Source organism: Phalacrocorax aristotelis, chromosome 2 (assembly GCF_949628215.1).
Source record: "Phalacrocorax aristotelis chromosome 2, bGulAri2.1, whole genome shotgun sequence".
In the NCBI taxonomy this organism is placed as follows: Eukaryota; Metazoa; Chordata; class Aves; order Suliformes; family Phalacrocoracidae; genus Phalacrocorax; species Phalacrocorax aristotelis.
In genome coordinates, this window is record NC_134277.1 from 90,923,508 (window position 1) to 90,939,820 (window position 16,313).

Below are 16,313 nucleotides of genomic sequence, written 5' to 3' on the forward strand. Positions count from 1 at the left end.
CGATGTGTGAGTGAGGTTATTTCTTTTGTCCCTGCCTCCATTGGCAGTTGCTGTGTGTGCATCTATACAGCTAGCACAGTGGTACAACTTGTATTAAATAAATCAGAAAAAATATTTCTGTTTCTAAGCAGAGTCCAATTCCATAAGAAGACCTGCTAACCATTATGTCATTACCTTCTGGATTTGCTATTCTGAATAGAAAGTTTAGGATTTAATCTGGTTCTAAAATTGCAAACCTCTAAAAGATCCCTCAGTGGTAAACAGTGCAAACTGGTTGTAACTACAGTACAGAGTAAACACTGCCTCAAATACTGTTTTCCTAGTGATATGAATCTTTCTCAAGATAATCTAACCTGTGTGACAAGAGGCATGTTCTAAAATGTTGTTCTGTGGATACCGGTTTTGGTTTTGAGCCTCTCTTCTTTGGGGTAGCTCTGACTGCCACAATAAAGGTGGCTTTCATCAGATGTAAACATCTTTTCTTCTTTCCTTAAACTACTTTTATTTGTGTCAGACTTTCCTTTGAACAAATGAAGTATTCTTTTTGGAATGAAATCCCGAAGTTGCTTATTTGAGAGAAGAGCCTCTCAAAAGTTACAGTTCAAAAAGAGTTTGCAAAGGAACAAATCAAACAGCAGAGGGCCACCTGGTTATGGGTTTAATCTTTGCTCCATGGCAATCCATATTATCCTGTAATATAGCATAGATTCAGCCCTGGAATTTTTGTTCCTTTTATCATCTTACCTTTTTTGGTCACTTTTTCTGACACAATCATTATTTTCTTAGTTTTTGTTAGTTTCTTTTTTCTTGAGAAATTGCTGTTTGTTTTTTTTTCACCTGATAATTTATGGACGATTAAAAAAATTCAGTGCCTATTTCTTTTGTTAGTAAGGTAGATGTTTGATGTTTTGAAGGGCTCTTCTGTCTCTGTAAATTTTTGTCTTTCTGTATACTAGTAAAAGTTGTTTGTTTTTTAAGTATCCTTTCCTTTTCAGGTTTAACTAGATTTTTTCTACTTTCCAAGAATATGTTTAATTATTCATTATTTTCTTTGCTTCTTTTCTGTAGTGACCAAGCTTGTGCTACTGAAGCAGAGATATTGCTTATACACTTTCCTCCTTAAATATTTTCTTGTATTTCCCAAAAAGTCCATCCTTCTGGATTTTTATTTTAACTCTAATCAACAACAAAGTAGTTCAGTGACCTAGGAAGATTACCAAAATAAGTATGTAAAGCTTCTTAAAATAAAAATATGTGGACCTTCAGCATAGAGTAGGACAGTCTCCTTCGTTAATTTCTAACAGAAAAAGTGATTTTGGAGTTGATTTTAAAAAAGTTACTTCTATAATGAAAGAGGTAGCAAAGTAATTGTCAATTATGCGTGTGGATTTTTGTTTTAAAGATAAAAAAAAAGCAAGAAATACCTTTAAAATATCTGTAAAATGTGAGGTTGAATTGGTATGCTACATATTGTGTAATAAAAGATGATGTAAAAACCCAATATCTGCCAGTCAGTAGTAATTGGAATACAGAGCCACATTCTACTGTTAACAACATTGAGTGAATGGATAACTTCCTGAGGAAAAACACTGCTGACTTTGATCATGATTTTTTGCTTGGTTTTTTTGCTATTTGAAATTATTCAATTATTTTTCCATATCTAATTTTTAGTATGTTTATCACTCATGAATAGATAAGCTGGAGAGGACTTGCTGAGTTACTGAATGCTGTCAGTTGTGAAAGGTGGCTTCATCCTGTAGTCCCTCACTAGCTTGAACAAGTTCTCTGTTAAAACTACCATTACTGAAAAGCCTCTTGGTGTTATAAATGTATGAAATTCTGATTTAAGTTTACCCAGGGCTAGTAAGTTTACTTTTGTATCAAAAATGTTTAGTAGGTTTTATAACTTCTCTGACTTGCCCATGAGTTTGCAGACAGCCAGTCATAGTCCTCCTCTGTTTTGACAGATTAAATAGATTTTTAGTGTTGTTTAGCCTGCAGAAGAGGAGGCTGAGGAGAGACCTTATCACTCTCTACAACTACCTGAAAGGAGGTTGTAGCGAGGTGGGTGTTGGTCTCTTCTCCCAAGTTATTAGTGATAGAATGAGAAGAAATGTCCCCAAGCTGCATCAGGGAATGTTTAGGTGGAATATTAGGAAAAAATTCTTCACTGAATGAGTGGTCAGGCATTGGAACAGGCTGCCCAGAGAGGTGGTGGTGTCACCATCCCTGGAGGTGTTCAAAAAACATGTAGACATGGCATTTCATGGCATGGCTTAGGAGGCATGGGGGCGTTGGATTTGATGGTTGGACTTGATGATCCTAGAGGTCTTTTCCAACCTTAGTCATTCTATGATTCTATGATTTGTTTTGTTTGCTTTAGATTTTTCTTTTATAAGAGGATCTCAGTTGTCTCAAACATCCTAGTGTCATCTGCATATGCTGTGTTAAGGCTAATCTTGAATGTTTGGAACAGGAAATGTGTACAGTCTTTCAGGGGAAATATGGCTGATGACTTGTAGTTCTGCTCATTCATGTCTATACCTACTAAAATGACTTTCTTAGTCTTGCATTCACCTTTTTCATAAGCTGCATTCATTTTTGTCTCTTACTTGATCAAGGATCAGTGATACACCCAGGTAAGCTCCATTTTATAATAGCATCTCATGATTTCAGTTCATAAATAATGTTTTGCACTGGCTATCTTTATATTCAATTTACCTTAAATTAGGTAATAGGTTTCTTACCATATTGCATTCTGATCTTATTTTTTTCTCCTGCAATGACTTCTGGTATTAAATTTTAGGCAAATTTCATCATATGCTTCTTTCAGGGCTAAAAAACTTATCACAGGCTACCTAAGATCATTGTCACAGGAATAACTCTAGTAGCTTCTCTGTCCTTTTAACAGGGTCCTTGCAAAATCTTTTAACACCATTTCTTACTCACCACATGGTTACTGGATTAAGGCTGATTAATATTTTCTAGGGCAAGAATATTAATTCATTGTTAGAGTTCACCTAGTTTAGAGACAGTTTATGTCTTTTTTTTTAAAAAAAAACACTTGCCTTCCCACATAAATATTTTGTATTGGTCTGGAATGATAAATTGATAATGCATTAAATTCTACACTTGCATACTTTTTGTCTTTAAATCCACTTCAAAATTTATTGTACATCTCGCCCTATTAAACATCACAAAGAGACATCCATTATTAACTGGAGCATTATGTTACTCATTCTTGAGTATAGATGAATTTTTTACTTTTCCTTCAAATATTGCTATCTAAATATGATAGGTTTCTGAAAAATATTTTAACAAAAATAACAATTTTGCTATTTTTTTTCCTCTGATTCTGTCAATTTTAGTACAATAAAGACTTTGGGTTGTTTTATGGCTCTAACCAGAAATAGGAATATCTATTTCTCTGTATTTGTTTCCTTAAGCCCTTTACTTTCACCAGATTGTGAATTATCTTTAACCTCCTTGTAGTTTTCCAGGAAAATTACTTCTTTTTTCTCTCTCTCTTAATGTAGTGATTCTGTATTTTTGTTTTATGTGCAAGCTGTACCTTGGCTTGACTTTTAGGTTTCTTTTGTTGAATAGCTGGTATTTTACCCCACATGAATTTCTTTTTATCAATAATATTCTTTTTATCATATAGCTATCCAGTTAGGTCAGAACAACCTATGATATGAGGTTTTTGTCCCCATTTGAGAATCCATTTCCAGATAGCTTTTTAATCTTCAGTACCAGCCTTCCTCATCCATGAATTTGTTGGAGTGACTGGCTTGACTGCTTACTTTGTAGGAGGCTGCTTGTTTGGATTCATCAGCCTTGATTACAGACCTACATTATTTAGTTTAAAGTAGAACTGGATCAAAGATAACTTTTTGTTATCCTGTATAGATCTCTCACTTTATCAAAGCCAAATTTGAGGAAACAGATCTTATTGAGTCAGTGGATATTTAGCTGAAAGACAGTAAGTAGATTCAGTCTGGTGGTGGCATCTTACCACATAAATATTCATTATTTGAATTTCAAGTTATTTTGATTGGAACCAGAATTAATTAGCAAGTTTGTGCTCTTTGACTGAAATAATCCTCATTTATCCTTCTAGTGCTAATACTCACTAATAAGGATTCAAAACAACTTTTATTCAGCATTGTGCATAAACAAAGTTTATTCCTCCAGTAAAGTCCATGCCAGCAGATTCATTCGAGAGCTGTAGATGATGGCATTATGAAATCTGGATATTACTCATTTACTATGTTGCATGCTGAAACCATATGCAAAAAAGTCAGATTTTGAGAGCAGCCAACACTGAGTTTTATATAACACTTCTAATATTCCTCCAGGATTACTAAAGAAGCACCTGGCACTTCAGTAAATGCATTGATCAGGATAAACTGTTTCTAACAGCACAATCTCTAAACTGTCTGTGATTTATTCTTTATGTAAAGTGCTGTACTACTTTGAAAATTAAGTCTTCTTTTTAAAAAAAATTCCAGTGATAAAATGGTAATTTATTTCAGAGACAAATGTGTTTTGTTGACATATCACAGTCTTTTTTTTTTCTGTTTACCAGTTGTGCAGTCTTCAAATAATATCTCATAGTCTAGTTATGTTTGTCTTGACAAGCATCTGCAACAGTAATGAGTATCAGGTGAGCCAATGCATCCTTCAGTTATATTGTAGCAGCACATTGCCTTGCAGTTGCATCCTCTCTTACAATTGCGCACCTGTACAGGCTTCCATGAGATACCAGTTACACCTGAGCACAGAGGAGGCTGGTGGTGGTTTTTTGGGTTTGGGTGTTGTTGGTTTTTTTTTGGGGGGGTGAGGGGGTGGGGGGGAAGGTGGGATGGGATGTGGTGAATGATGGTGCTTGAGGCATAAAAGCAGTCAGATTGCTCTCCTCATTAGACATATGCTAGTCATGTGTAAATGGCAATAATAAATGCTGATATGACTCAAGATGTGCAAAAACTAGAAACACATCTAACAAGTTAAAAGATGTACTTGAAAAATAAGCTTTAGGGCATGTACACTTGAATCTTTTTTTCTTCTTAGCAACTGTCTTCACTGCAAACATTCATATTCAAAATGGTTTTGGTTGTTTCTGCTGCCTTGGTGACACAGCAGTAATCTACCAGAAGAGCAGACCTTGTGAAAACTGACATTGTAATCAGAAATATGTAGTCTAGTTGTCTTGATATTTTAATTCCTTTTTCTGCCTAACAGATACACAGTATTTTTCAAAGTTTAATGTAGTATATTACACTACTGTCTTTCATTGAGTATCCTTGCAATTAAAACTGCATTACCTTTTTTTTTCTGTCATGATAAAGGTGATCTGGAGAACAGAAAAGAGCACAGCAGGCCATCATTCTTGTAGGCAATTTCAACAGTCTAATTTTGTCAATCTCCTTGGATGCCAATATTGAAAGAACATCAGGGTTGCTCCCTGAAGCTAGTAAAATCAGCTTTGATTCATCTCTACTTCTGTTTGTTTGTTACAGTTCTTGCAAGGTGGGCAGTTCAGGAGTTCAGCTGTTGGATCCCTGGAGTCTGTAATCAAGGCAGTGTGTAAAGAAGAATCTTCATTTTTCAGCAATGCAAACCTGTTCATTGACATGCCCAGAATCAAGGGACTCTTCAAGGACAATATGGCAAAATATGGCATTCCTGAAGACTCAAGTAAGAAAAACGATCCATCACAAGTTGCATGTATGCATTCAGAGTTTAGAGAAATTTTTCTCTCTTAAATGGAAATGTTTATATACCAGCTGACATCTCAGTTGAGACTGTAATCCTGAGTACAAGGGTTGATCAATAAAAGTTTTATGGCTATGAGATAATTGTGGATGAGACACAAGTCATTCTGGTTGTTTTCTATCTTTGCAAATAAATAATAAATAAGAATACTCCTGTCTTGGAGACATATATATTAGAATCTTTAAAGCACTTTGTATTAGCAATATATCTGTGAGATACAAGATTGAGAAATTATTGCTGCATGCCTTTCTTCTGTGAACACAAAGCTGTGGTGGTATTGTGCAGTAAAATATGCAAACTCTCAGGATAAAATAAGTTTTTAACAGTTGATATTCCTATTCTCTTGCCCAGATAATCTCTTAGGTCTTACATAATTTCACCTTTACTCCCTTTCCTCAATATACACTTGACTTACCCTGATTAATTTTAATATTGTTAATAACCTTGTTAAAGCCTCAGTGGCCCTGTGCAAGAGAAGAATACTGTGGCAGAGTGTCACTAGGGAAGGATGCCTGTCTGTGAATCACGGCTCCATCATCTATCAGTTGCTACAGCCAGAAACTGACTCTGCCTTGGCTGGGACCCTTGGGCAGGAGCCAGACCTCTGCCCTAGCCTTCTTCACTTGTATGTGGGATAGTAGTTAGCAGGCAGCTCTGCTTTTCTTTCCTATGGGAAGAATGGAGTTAGCAGGATGGCTGATTAGAGAGATTGTGTGGGACTTAGTCTCTTTCAAAGCTGTTTGGGCTAGAAATGCTGTTTCTTGATGACTTTTTTTTTTGTGTGAATATTGTCACAACTCTGGAGTGTTGTAAGACCTTTTACCTTAGGACCTTGAAAAATCTTTAAAGCATCAGTTAGTTACAGCATTTCTGTGAGAAAATTAATAGTGTTTCCCCTATTTTACAAATTGGTAAATGAGGCAATGGAAAATTAAAATTAAAAAAAAAATATATGAGGCCACTTGATTTGTACTTCTTCATAATGATTAACTTGTATGTATTTTCTGTACCAGACACTTGCCAGTGACTTTCTGAAAATCACACCAAACTCAAATTAGCAAGTTTTCTGTGTCTTTAGCATATTGATGTTTCTGACTGGCCAGCTTGGAGCCTCTTAATTATTTGCTGTCATTTAGCAATGATTGTTTCCTTAAAGAAAGTAAAAAGTTTTCCATTATGTAGAATAATTTGTCTTCCTTCAGGAGTTGATGACATTATTTAATATTTCCTCACAGCATTGGAAAAGGGTTATTTCTAAATCCATGCACAAAAAATAACAACACCCCCCCTTACACCCCCTCCCACCCCCAAAAAAAAAACACATGAGCTGGGCATAGAGATCTAAATGTCTCTCACAGGAAACTCATTGCCTTTATTTGAGTGCATGTGCAGTGGGATATCTTGGAAGCTATTTCTTGGCTCCTAGTTCTGAAGGACATACACCCTAATGCATTAACAGCCCCATCTGATGTAGGAACACATTTTTTGGTTCTCGAATGGGAAAAGTCAATTGATTGGATTTTTCAAATCAAGAAGTTAAGTCTCATGCCAATTTTTTCCTGTATTTTTGATAGGTTCTTATCAAATTATACAAATAAAGTCTGTATTTGTGAAGGAATTTGTGTATTACTACATCTTTCTTAAGTAGGAATAGAAAGCTACAGAACAACTGAAGGTATGGAATGAGTCTTTTTTTTTTAAGGTGACTCTTCCCTCAGCATTCACGTTCTGGGCAGAGGTTTTTCATGTGTCCTTCCACTCTAAAATGCACTAATTTAACTTTTAGGATAGATGGGGTTCACAGGCTGCTTTTCATAAATGTGAGAAGCTCTTTGGATTCTGACTTTTTTTTTTCTTGTCTAATGTTGAGAGTTCTGCATCCTCAACACCATCATAGACTGTGATTAAACAATTTCTATTCAGGGTCCCATAGTGATTGCTTAGTGGCAGTTGGATGGTATTTGGCATGGTGCTGTAACAGATCCTAAATTAAGACTGAAGCTTTTCTTTGAATTCAAAATAATAATGATAATACAACCTCACCTGTGTTGCCTGTCTTAAATGTGAGTCTATCTTTGTTTTTGCAGCTCCATTTTGCTTGAAGCTTTATCAGGAGATTTTGCAGTCTTCCAACGGGGCTTTGCTATGGACTTTCATGAAACCTTTATTACATGGGAAGATACTGTACAATTCAAACATCGACCTGATTGACATGGTGATGAAGAAGGTGAGGATCAAAAGAAACACTATTTATGTTTATTGATTTTTGTCTTTGTACTTCATTTTAAAGGTCCACTTCTTTCATGGTAGGTAGAAGCGATTGGATAATTGCCTTTCAGAAAACTGGGTCCAGCCTGCCCCATGAGTTCTTATCTTGTTGCTACTTTAAGCTTAATATTTCTCTTAAATTTTATCCTACTTGTTACAGTGGTTTTATTTCAGTGTGAAAAGTAGAATTTTGTTCAAAGTCCCTTAAACCGCATATAGAAAGACTAAAAAGAACACATTAGCAGAAGTGTCGTGTGAATCATGCTGTATCAAGGTGTGTAGGACATACGTATTCCAGGAGAGGTTTTGCCTTCAACGATTTCTTATGATGGGAACTCTAATGGGGCAGCATAAGGAGCTGTGGGGGAAGGGACACTCCAGTAACAAAAGCCTGTTCTGGGGGAGTTACTGAGCTACATTTAAGAAAAAACCAAACCAAACAACAATAACAACAACAATAACAAAACCCCCAAACAAACAAAAAACCCCCAACCCCAGTCAACAAAAACCCCACCAAACCCCACCAAACAAACCAAACAACAGAACAAAATCCAAACAAAAAAACCCATCCCACCCCTCAAAAAACCCCCCAGCCTACAGTACATCCTCTTGATTATGTTTCTAACACCAGTAGTATGAATGGCCAGTAGTAGCTGAGCTGCCACATGTGTGGATGCTGATGATTTGATATTATTCAACAGTTTTACTGTCTCTGCAGTTTTGGTATGGTAGGTGCTCTGTCTTCAGCATGGTTAGCTACAGTGACATGTTGGTTCCTGACTAGCTTTGAGGCACTGCTGTAAGAGAAGGGATGATGACTTATTTTAAGTATGCATTAGATTTCTGTGCAAATTTTGCATTTATCTTGCAAATATACGATTTTGAACCTGGAATATTACTTATTGCAAGACTGGTAATTTAGGTTAAATTAAAATATAGAAAAAAAGCATTATTGTTTGTAAGTGGTACACAAAAAGACTGTAGTAACTTTAAATGTGATGGTAACTATTTTACATGCAAATGGAGTACAGAGTGGTATTCTGACTTATGCTCTAAAAAGAGTAAAGAAAACTAAGCCAAAAAACACATACTAGATAGCAGATACTAGGTAACTTTATAGTTTTGCTATGCATCAGAAATAAGGTTTCAGTGATTTCATATTTTGCAGTTAAATAACTTAATTTGGGCAACAGGCCATCTCTCTGGAGTTGAGTATAATTAATTTAAAAATTTTGGTCAGGTAAAAATGAAACTGCTGTTGATGTTTGTAGATGGAAATTCTATAAAGAAATAGTTGTAAGAAATTATAAAAATTCCAAATGGTTTTGAATGCATAATTATATTCTATGTTACAATGACATTTAGAATGGTAAACTTAAGACATTTCCACATTATTTTGCCAATTAATACACCAACACCACATTCTAAAAAACATCTGTAGGAAAGATAAGTCTCCTGACACACACTGTGTTCCTATATAGGTCTTTTAGTGAAATCAAGACTGAGTAATAAAGTTCAGAATGAGGTTTGCTTGAGTTGGCTTGTGGTTTGTTTATTTATTTATTTAGTTAGTTATTTAAGGCTGTGGAACAATGTAAAGATTCTGGTAGATACCTCTAGCACAATGTCTCATTCTCAGGCTCACAAAAGTTCCATCAGCTTATTCAGGAATCTGTACAAATACATGCCCACCCTTCCCCAAACCTGTAGATCTAACAAGCAATTAAGGATGAGTATCTCTTTATGTGTAAATATGAAAGTAGTAGGAAAGTTTCTTCAACAGTTTTTTCATTTGTTTTATTACGGAAGTCTATCAGCTATTGCTTGAATAGAAACAAAATTTCAATGAGAAATATTGTCCCAGGTATCTTGAACACAGCTGCTGAAAACTGACCCTGTAGCCCTTGCACAGCCAAATCTCCTACAGAAACGAGAATAAAAGTTCTAATTTCCTTTAGACTATGTGACCAGCTATTTATTGGAATAAAAAATTAGAGTTTAAACCTAACAGAAACATTGATATTTGTATACTAAGATATATCCTGTAAGTTATTCACATGGACTATTTTGTTTCAAGACTGTGCAATTGAATATTCTTCAATAAATTGTGAGGTTGCTGGTTTTACCTTCTGAGAAGTCAACAGTTCTAACGTGTAGAATGACAGTGACCATCACAGATACAGGCTGCAGTGCTGACTGAGAGCAAAAAAGTTCAGTGATAACCGGCATCCAGGAGTTCAAAGACCATGTGTGATGTCTTTGATCCTTAGTTTCACTGAACTTTTTGCCATTGATGAGCTGATCTTATGAAACTATTTCTTATTTTAAAAGATTCTCAGAATTGGTCTTATATTCAGGCAGTCACTTTAGGACAACGTCATGCTATTTCTTTGTAATTGGAACAATCAGAAAAAAAAATGTAGCAAGACAATTGAGAAATGAAAGAAATAAAACTAGTCTAGCAAATTTATTAATTTCAGTTTCCGCCTTTTTGTCTAGTATTATTAGAAAAATTGATAATGAGTTAGGTCTTATTCTAGACTTATATGTCCCGTCTGACTTTGCATAAGCACACGACTTGTCAGTGTGTTAAAAGATGTCATTATAAAAGCAGCTCAATAAGCTCAAAATACCATTTTTATTTAGTCTTACATCAGGAAAAGGCTTGGAGATATTCAATCCAGACAGTGCCGTAGTTAATATTGAAGACTAATTTCAATCAAAGGCAATATCCAGCCTAGGTGTTACAGAGTATATTTGTTTTAATGGAACTTCATTGATTAGGAAGAAGAGAACTTGAGGAGAATATGCATGAAACATCAAAGTCCAGCTAGTCATTAGCATACAAACTCACAGGAGTTGCTTTACCATGTAAGATTAAGCATTCTTCTTGCCCTAGGTTCTGATTCCTGCTGTAATCAGTAAAGGGTCTATAGGGAAGAACTGAAGAACGTGTTGGTAAAGTGATATTCCTCCCAAATACAGTCCAAACTTCCAAAAACTTAAGGGTCAGGCTTGCAAGGACTTTACTGCTATAATTTGTCCACTTGCTGTTTGAACTTGTATAAAGTCTCAGTATTCATAGTGCCTGTGGTGAGATGTTCTGCATCAACAACCTCTTCCTTGCTTGCGGCAACTTTTTTTTTTAAAAGCCTGTATTTATGTGTCCCAACTATATTTATTTCTACACTCTATTTCCGCTACTACTCTTTACTGTCATTTATTACTATTATTATAGCAAAATTAAAAATTCCATAGTACAGATTTCAGAATTATCAATCTGTAGTCCCCAGGTTCTCCTACCATCTTTTTTTTTTTTTTTTGTGAATAGCATTGCATTTGTTATTTTCCAGTTTCCTGATAACAAGGAAATTTTAATCAGGAGGATATACTACAGTGAGTTCTTCAACTATTTAATCCTTGAGCCCTCTTAGAATTCTTGGCTGGATGTTATCTTGTCCTGGAAACTACTTATTATTCATTTTGTTAAGTTGTATGACCTTTTTTTTTTATACTGCTGCTTCAGTTTGAGACAATCTCTAAAATGCTCTCCAGGTGGAAAGGCTTCTGACACAGGAACTTCCCAAAGGCCTACTGTGGTGAATTAGAAAGCAAAAAAATATTAAACAAAAACATTTTTTTCCTAGTTGTTTTTATTTTTTTTTTAATGTGGATGTAACTTCAATTTTTAAAAGGATGTTTTCTAATAGCTTTCTGCTTTGTAATGTGTGTGTGCATGCATATGGCCTTTCTCAAATCTTTTTTGATAGACAGTATATATGTATTTGTTCAGTTTGCTCTACTCTTCCTTAAATAATATCTGAACCTTCTGCACACAACTTACCCCTTTGCTGTTTTTAATTTATTTCAAATAAGTTTCTACATTATATAAAGTTCATCTTTTCCAAAAATCCATGCTGCTGCACTAATTTTTTTTAATTGTTTGATTAAGGAGGTTGACTACTAGCACATTATGGTTCCTGTAGCTCTTTGAAAGTGACTCCAGCAAACAAACAAACAAAGTCTTTTGCACTGTTCAGAATCAAGTTGAGAAGAACTAAGATCTGAGCTCTACTGGGCCTAGATCTTATGAGCTGCTTGATATAACAATTTCTAATGATGTCTGAAAAATTGATGTCCTTGTGTTCCAGTGTGACCTGTGCTTGCTCTGTACTGTGGAAACAGCAATCTCCCATTTTGGCTGTTTGCTACCCTTGCAAACTTTCCGGTCTCCCTCAGCTTGTCATCATCGTGCCTGGACAGTGGGTTACGTGATCCTGATATTCAGGCCTGGGCTTTCAGTCCATGAGGCTTCTGTGTTGTTTGTTAACAGAAGAACTTGTTTAGCAATTAGCTAAAATGTCAAATCATGACACAAAACCTTAGCATAACATTTAGGATCGCTCTCCCCATTGACAGTGGAATAGGGAATGTCATAGAAGTTAAATGGATAAATTCTTTCAGGAAAATGAAGTTACTGCAAGGGTCTCTTTGGGGCCTTCTGTGCTACAAACAGGAAGAAGGAACCACCATAAACTGTTTTCCATGTTGTACTAGGAGTGGGATTTTGCAAAAGGTGCTTAAAATACTATGGCAAAATTTGTGTCCTTTCAGTAGGAATCATTGCAAAAAGTGTGGTCCCTAACTGCAGTTTACAGCTCATCGCAGTCACTTTTTGCTGGGAAATATCACGATCTCTACCATAGTAACAGTGCTGGATTGTTCTTAAATGCGATTTTGTGACAGATAACACCAATTTAAACAAAAAGATGCTGCAATAATTTCTAATCTTTATTATACTTGTGATCTGTTTAAAACAGGCTGGAAAAAAATTGATGGTTGTTTGCTAGTGGCAGAGAGAGAAATTGTAGCTTATGTTTGACTGGGACAGTGAATGTTTTGCTGTATTCAGGTCTTCCTCTGCAAGAATATTTTGAAATAGATTGATTGGTCTGTTGAATTTATTGTCCAGGCCATGCTTTTGACTTTCACTATTATTATTTATTCAGTCAAAGTAATTTGAATAAAACACGCACAAGGTCTGCAAAGGTTTTCTTTTGAATATGCCCTAACTCTATTTTTTTTTCTGTCTTTCTGAAACACCTGTACGATATTCTGTATGAAAGAGACATTATAAAATAAAGAGGTCTTTATGATACTTCAGGTAGGAAACATACATACGCATTGCAGGAAGACTTTGTTTTGCTTGGTGTTCAGAGGCTGCAACAAACAGTTTTCATTTCTTAAGTAGAAAAAAGAAAACATGTGTGTCCTTACTGCTGACTGTCGAAGTGAAATGGAAAGGAGTTGCAGAAGATCTGAAGCATGCCAGTTTTCCCTGTTTCTTAAGAACTGCTATGCACAGCTTTTACTTAGTTTGTCCCCATGTATTCTTTTTCCCAGGCTAATTTCACTTTTGGCTTTGTGGAAAGCTTGAGGACTTACTCTGAGACATGGCTTAAGATGTCTGACATTTTTAAAAGCAGTGGAAATATCCTCACGGTCTCACGACTGCAGGTAGGTGATCTGTGGGAGGGCTTCCTATTTTCCAATTATTTGCTATGTGATCTAGACAGAATTTCTATATATGTAAAACTGTCCATCTATCTGGCTTCAGGTTTAAAAAGAGCTGAAAAAGAGGCAGATTATCTTGAGTTTATGAGTCTACAGTGTGATACTGAGAAACTTCTGAGGTGAAAATACTTAAAAGCAATATCACCTTACTATGCCCACTATTACCAGACAGTAGGGGAAATAAAAGAAGTAGGTACACTTACAAGCTTTATACACTTAATTGAAACAAGTGTAAGACTGTAGGAAATAAACTAGTTTCTGGAACTTGCTTGTTTATCACTTGCTTTTTCCAACAATGCGTGCAACTGATAAAACAAACTGATGTGGGAAATATTGACTAAAAATGCATTGTTGTTACTGGGATTTTTCCCATTCTACATATTTATGTCCTTTTTTTCCCCCAATAAAATTTCGTTTTGCCATGTTTGACACGGTTTCTACACTTCAGGAAGATAAGCAGAATCCTGTCATTGCCCATACATATAATTCTGTTACCTTTAAGTTCAAGTAAAATGATCATGCATTAGACTTGCAGATTCCAGGATGCCCTTTTAGAGCTAATAATTTTTTCCCCTTTAGAACTTGGCAAATGAGGTAAAGAAGTTAAAATATTGTAAAAGGAATTCCCAAATGCCTGTTTTAAAAAGATACTTTTACTATTGCCAGTGCTAATGGCCCAGAAGTCTTGAAGGAAAAGAAAATGGGCTTCTGTCCCAGCAGACTTGTAAGGACATTAGAATGGACTCTCAGTTAAAATACTTGCAGTAAAGGAAAACAGTGATGTACAGCAATAGGGAGTATATGTTCTGCTGTTTATTTGAAATGTGTGGAGTTAACCTGTGAAGAGGGGAAGACAGAAGACATGGAGAGGCTAAGTGACTTCTCCAGTGTTGTGCAGGAAATCTGGCTAATGGAATTGAACATAAATGCATATTATATTTTAAACTTCTTTAGAGATGATAAACTGGATGTAACATCTAACGCTTTTCATTTTAGGAAGCACTGCAAAGCAATTTCATAAAACACTTCATAGAAAGTAATTTGGACATCGACATGGAAAAACTCTTTAAAAAAATGCAAGTATATGGTATGTACATAAAAGTGCATGTATGGATCACCCTTTTTAGACTTTAACTTGAACTTAGAACTATGTTCAATTGAAATAGAATGTTTCACCTACTTATATTATACTAAAGTACCAGACTTTAAATTCTCTTGTTGAGTTAGCCTCAAATATTTCTAGTTGTCTTTTTCCCTTCTGAATGACTGGATAAATTGCATTTCAAAATACTGAAAGACTTGAAAAATCTGGTAACAAATTGGAAGTGGCAAACTGTCATGGGAGAGTTATAAACACAAGAGCTATACTTAAAAGGAAGGAAGGGACAATTAATCCCGGTAGCCACAGTTCCATTAGGTAGCAGTAAATTTTTGTAGTAAATTTTGAAGGAAATCTATGTACTTTTTATGGAAATGAATAGAAAATGAGATTGGATACAGTGTGTTTAATGAAAAGCTGTCTGTATTTTTTTTCTTTTATTGAGAATTAGTTGCATGTGGTCTCCTTGAGCCTCAGAAAAGGCTGAGATAGAGTTATAATAAGGGAGAAGCAAGGTTGGGCTCAGAGTAATGAGCAGAGAGTAATGAGGGTCACACCAAGCCCTGGGGTGGCCAGGCAGGGCCATGGGGGTGATGCTGAGGCCAGGCCAGGCCATCACCCCAAGGGTAGGGGTCTGGGCCCAGATCAGCAGACCCACGGCCAGGTCCACAGCCAAGCTGTGATGTGGTGCGAGCTGCAGCTTGGGGCAGGGCCAGCCGCAGCTCTGATGTGAAATGAGTGGCCCTGGCTCAGGTGCCTGCATGGAGCTTGAGTGATTTAAGGAAGAGAAGGGAAAGGATTATGCTGGAAACACAAGTTACTTAAAGATTTTATAATAATTTGAGAACTTAAAAAAAATTCAATATGTCCTGCTGTCAGTAGGGTAGGTACATGATAATTAAAATGGTTGCTGACATTTGCTAGAAGGAACTGTCCACACCAAAGCAGAGTGTAAGGTCATTTAAGAAAAGTTCAATATTTTGAACATTAGAAAGGGAGAAAAGTGGGATAAAATGCAATAACAGATAGTGTGACATCATGTACGAAGGGAGATGGGTGCTTCCTTGGTGAGGATAGTGGTACAGAGGACATATCTGTGTCATTTGTTATCAGTGAGTGTTAGGATACTTATGAGCCTGACAGAAATCTGTTTCAGGCATTTGTTGGAGGAGGACAGTCATGAGCCCTCAGATGCCCCCATGAAGGGGCTGTGTGGCCTCATTACTGGAAAAAATAAGACTTTACAGCAATGCTGTCACTCCTTTCTTCAAAAAGGGCAAGAAGGAGGAGCTGGGAAACTATAGACCAGTCAACATCATCTCTGTCCCTGGAAAGGTGATGGAGCAGTTCAGCCTGGAGGTCATCTCCAGGCATGTAGAGGACACAAAGGTTATCAGAAAGAGTCAACATGGATTCACCAAGGGAAGATCATGCTTGACCAACCTGATAGCCTTCTACGATGGCATGACTGGCTGGGTCAAAAAAGGGAGAGCAGTGGATGTTGACTTCAGTAAGGCATTCAACACTGTCTCCCATAGCATCCCCCCAGGCAGGCAAAGGAATTGTGGGTTGGATGAGTGGACAGTGAAGTGGA

At 36.2% G+C, this 16,313-nt stretch overlaps 1 protein-coding gene across 1 annotated transcript in view; it reads left to right on the top strand.

The window, feature by feature from the left end:
* ABCA13 (ATP binding cassette subfamily A member 13) overlaps window positions 1-16,313 on the top strand; it is a 215,383-nt gene that overhangs the window by 60,972 nt on the left and 138,098 nt on the right. Inside the window, exons 19-22 of the mRNA XM_075084330.1 lie at window positions 5,523-5,700; window positions 7,866-8,005; window positions 13,450-13,563; window positions 14,617-14,707. Coding sequence (XP_074940431.1) covers window positions 5,523-5,700; window positions 7,866-8,005; window positions 13,450-13,563; window positions 14,617-14,707 — 523 coding nt within the window. The remainder of the gene's footprint in view (window positions 1-5,522; window positions 5,701-7,865; window positions 8,006-13,449; window positions 13,564-14,616; window positions 14,708-16,313) is intronic.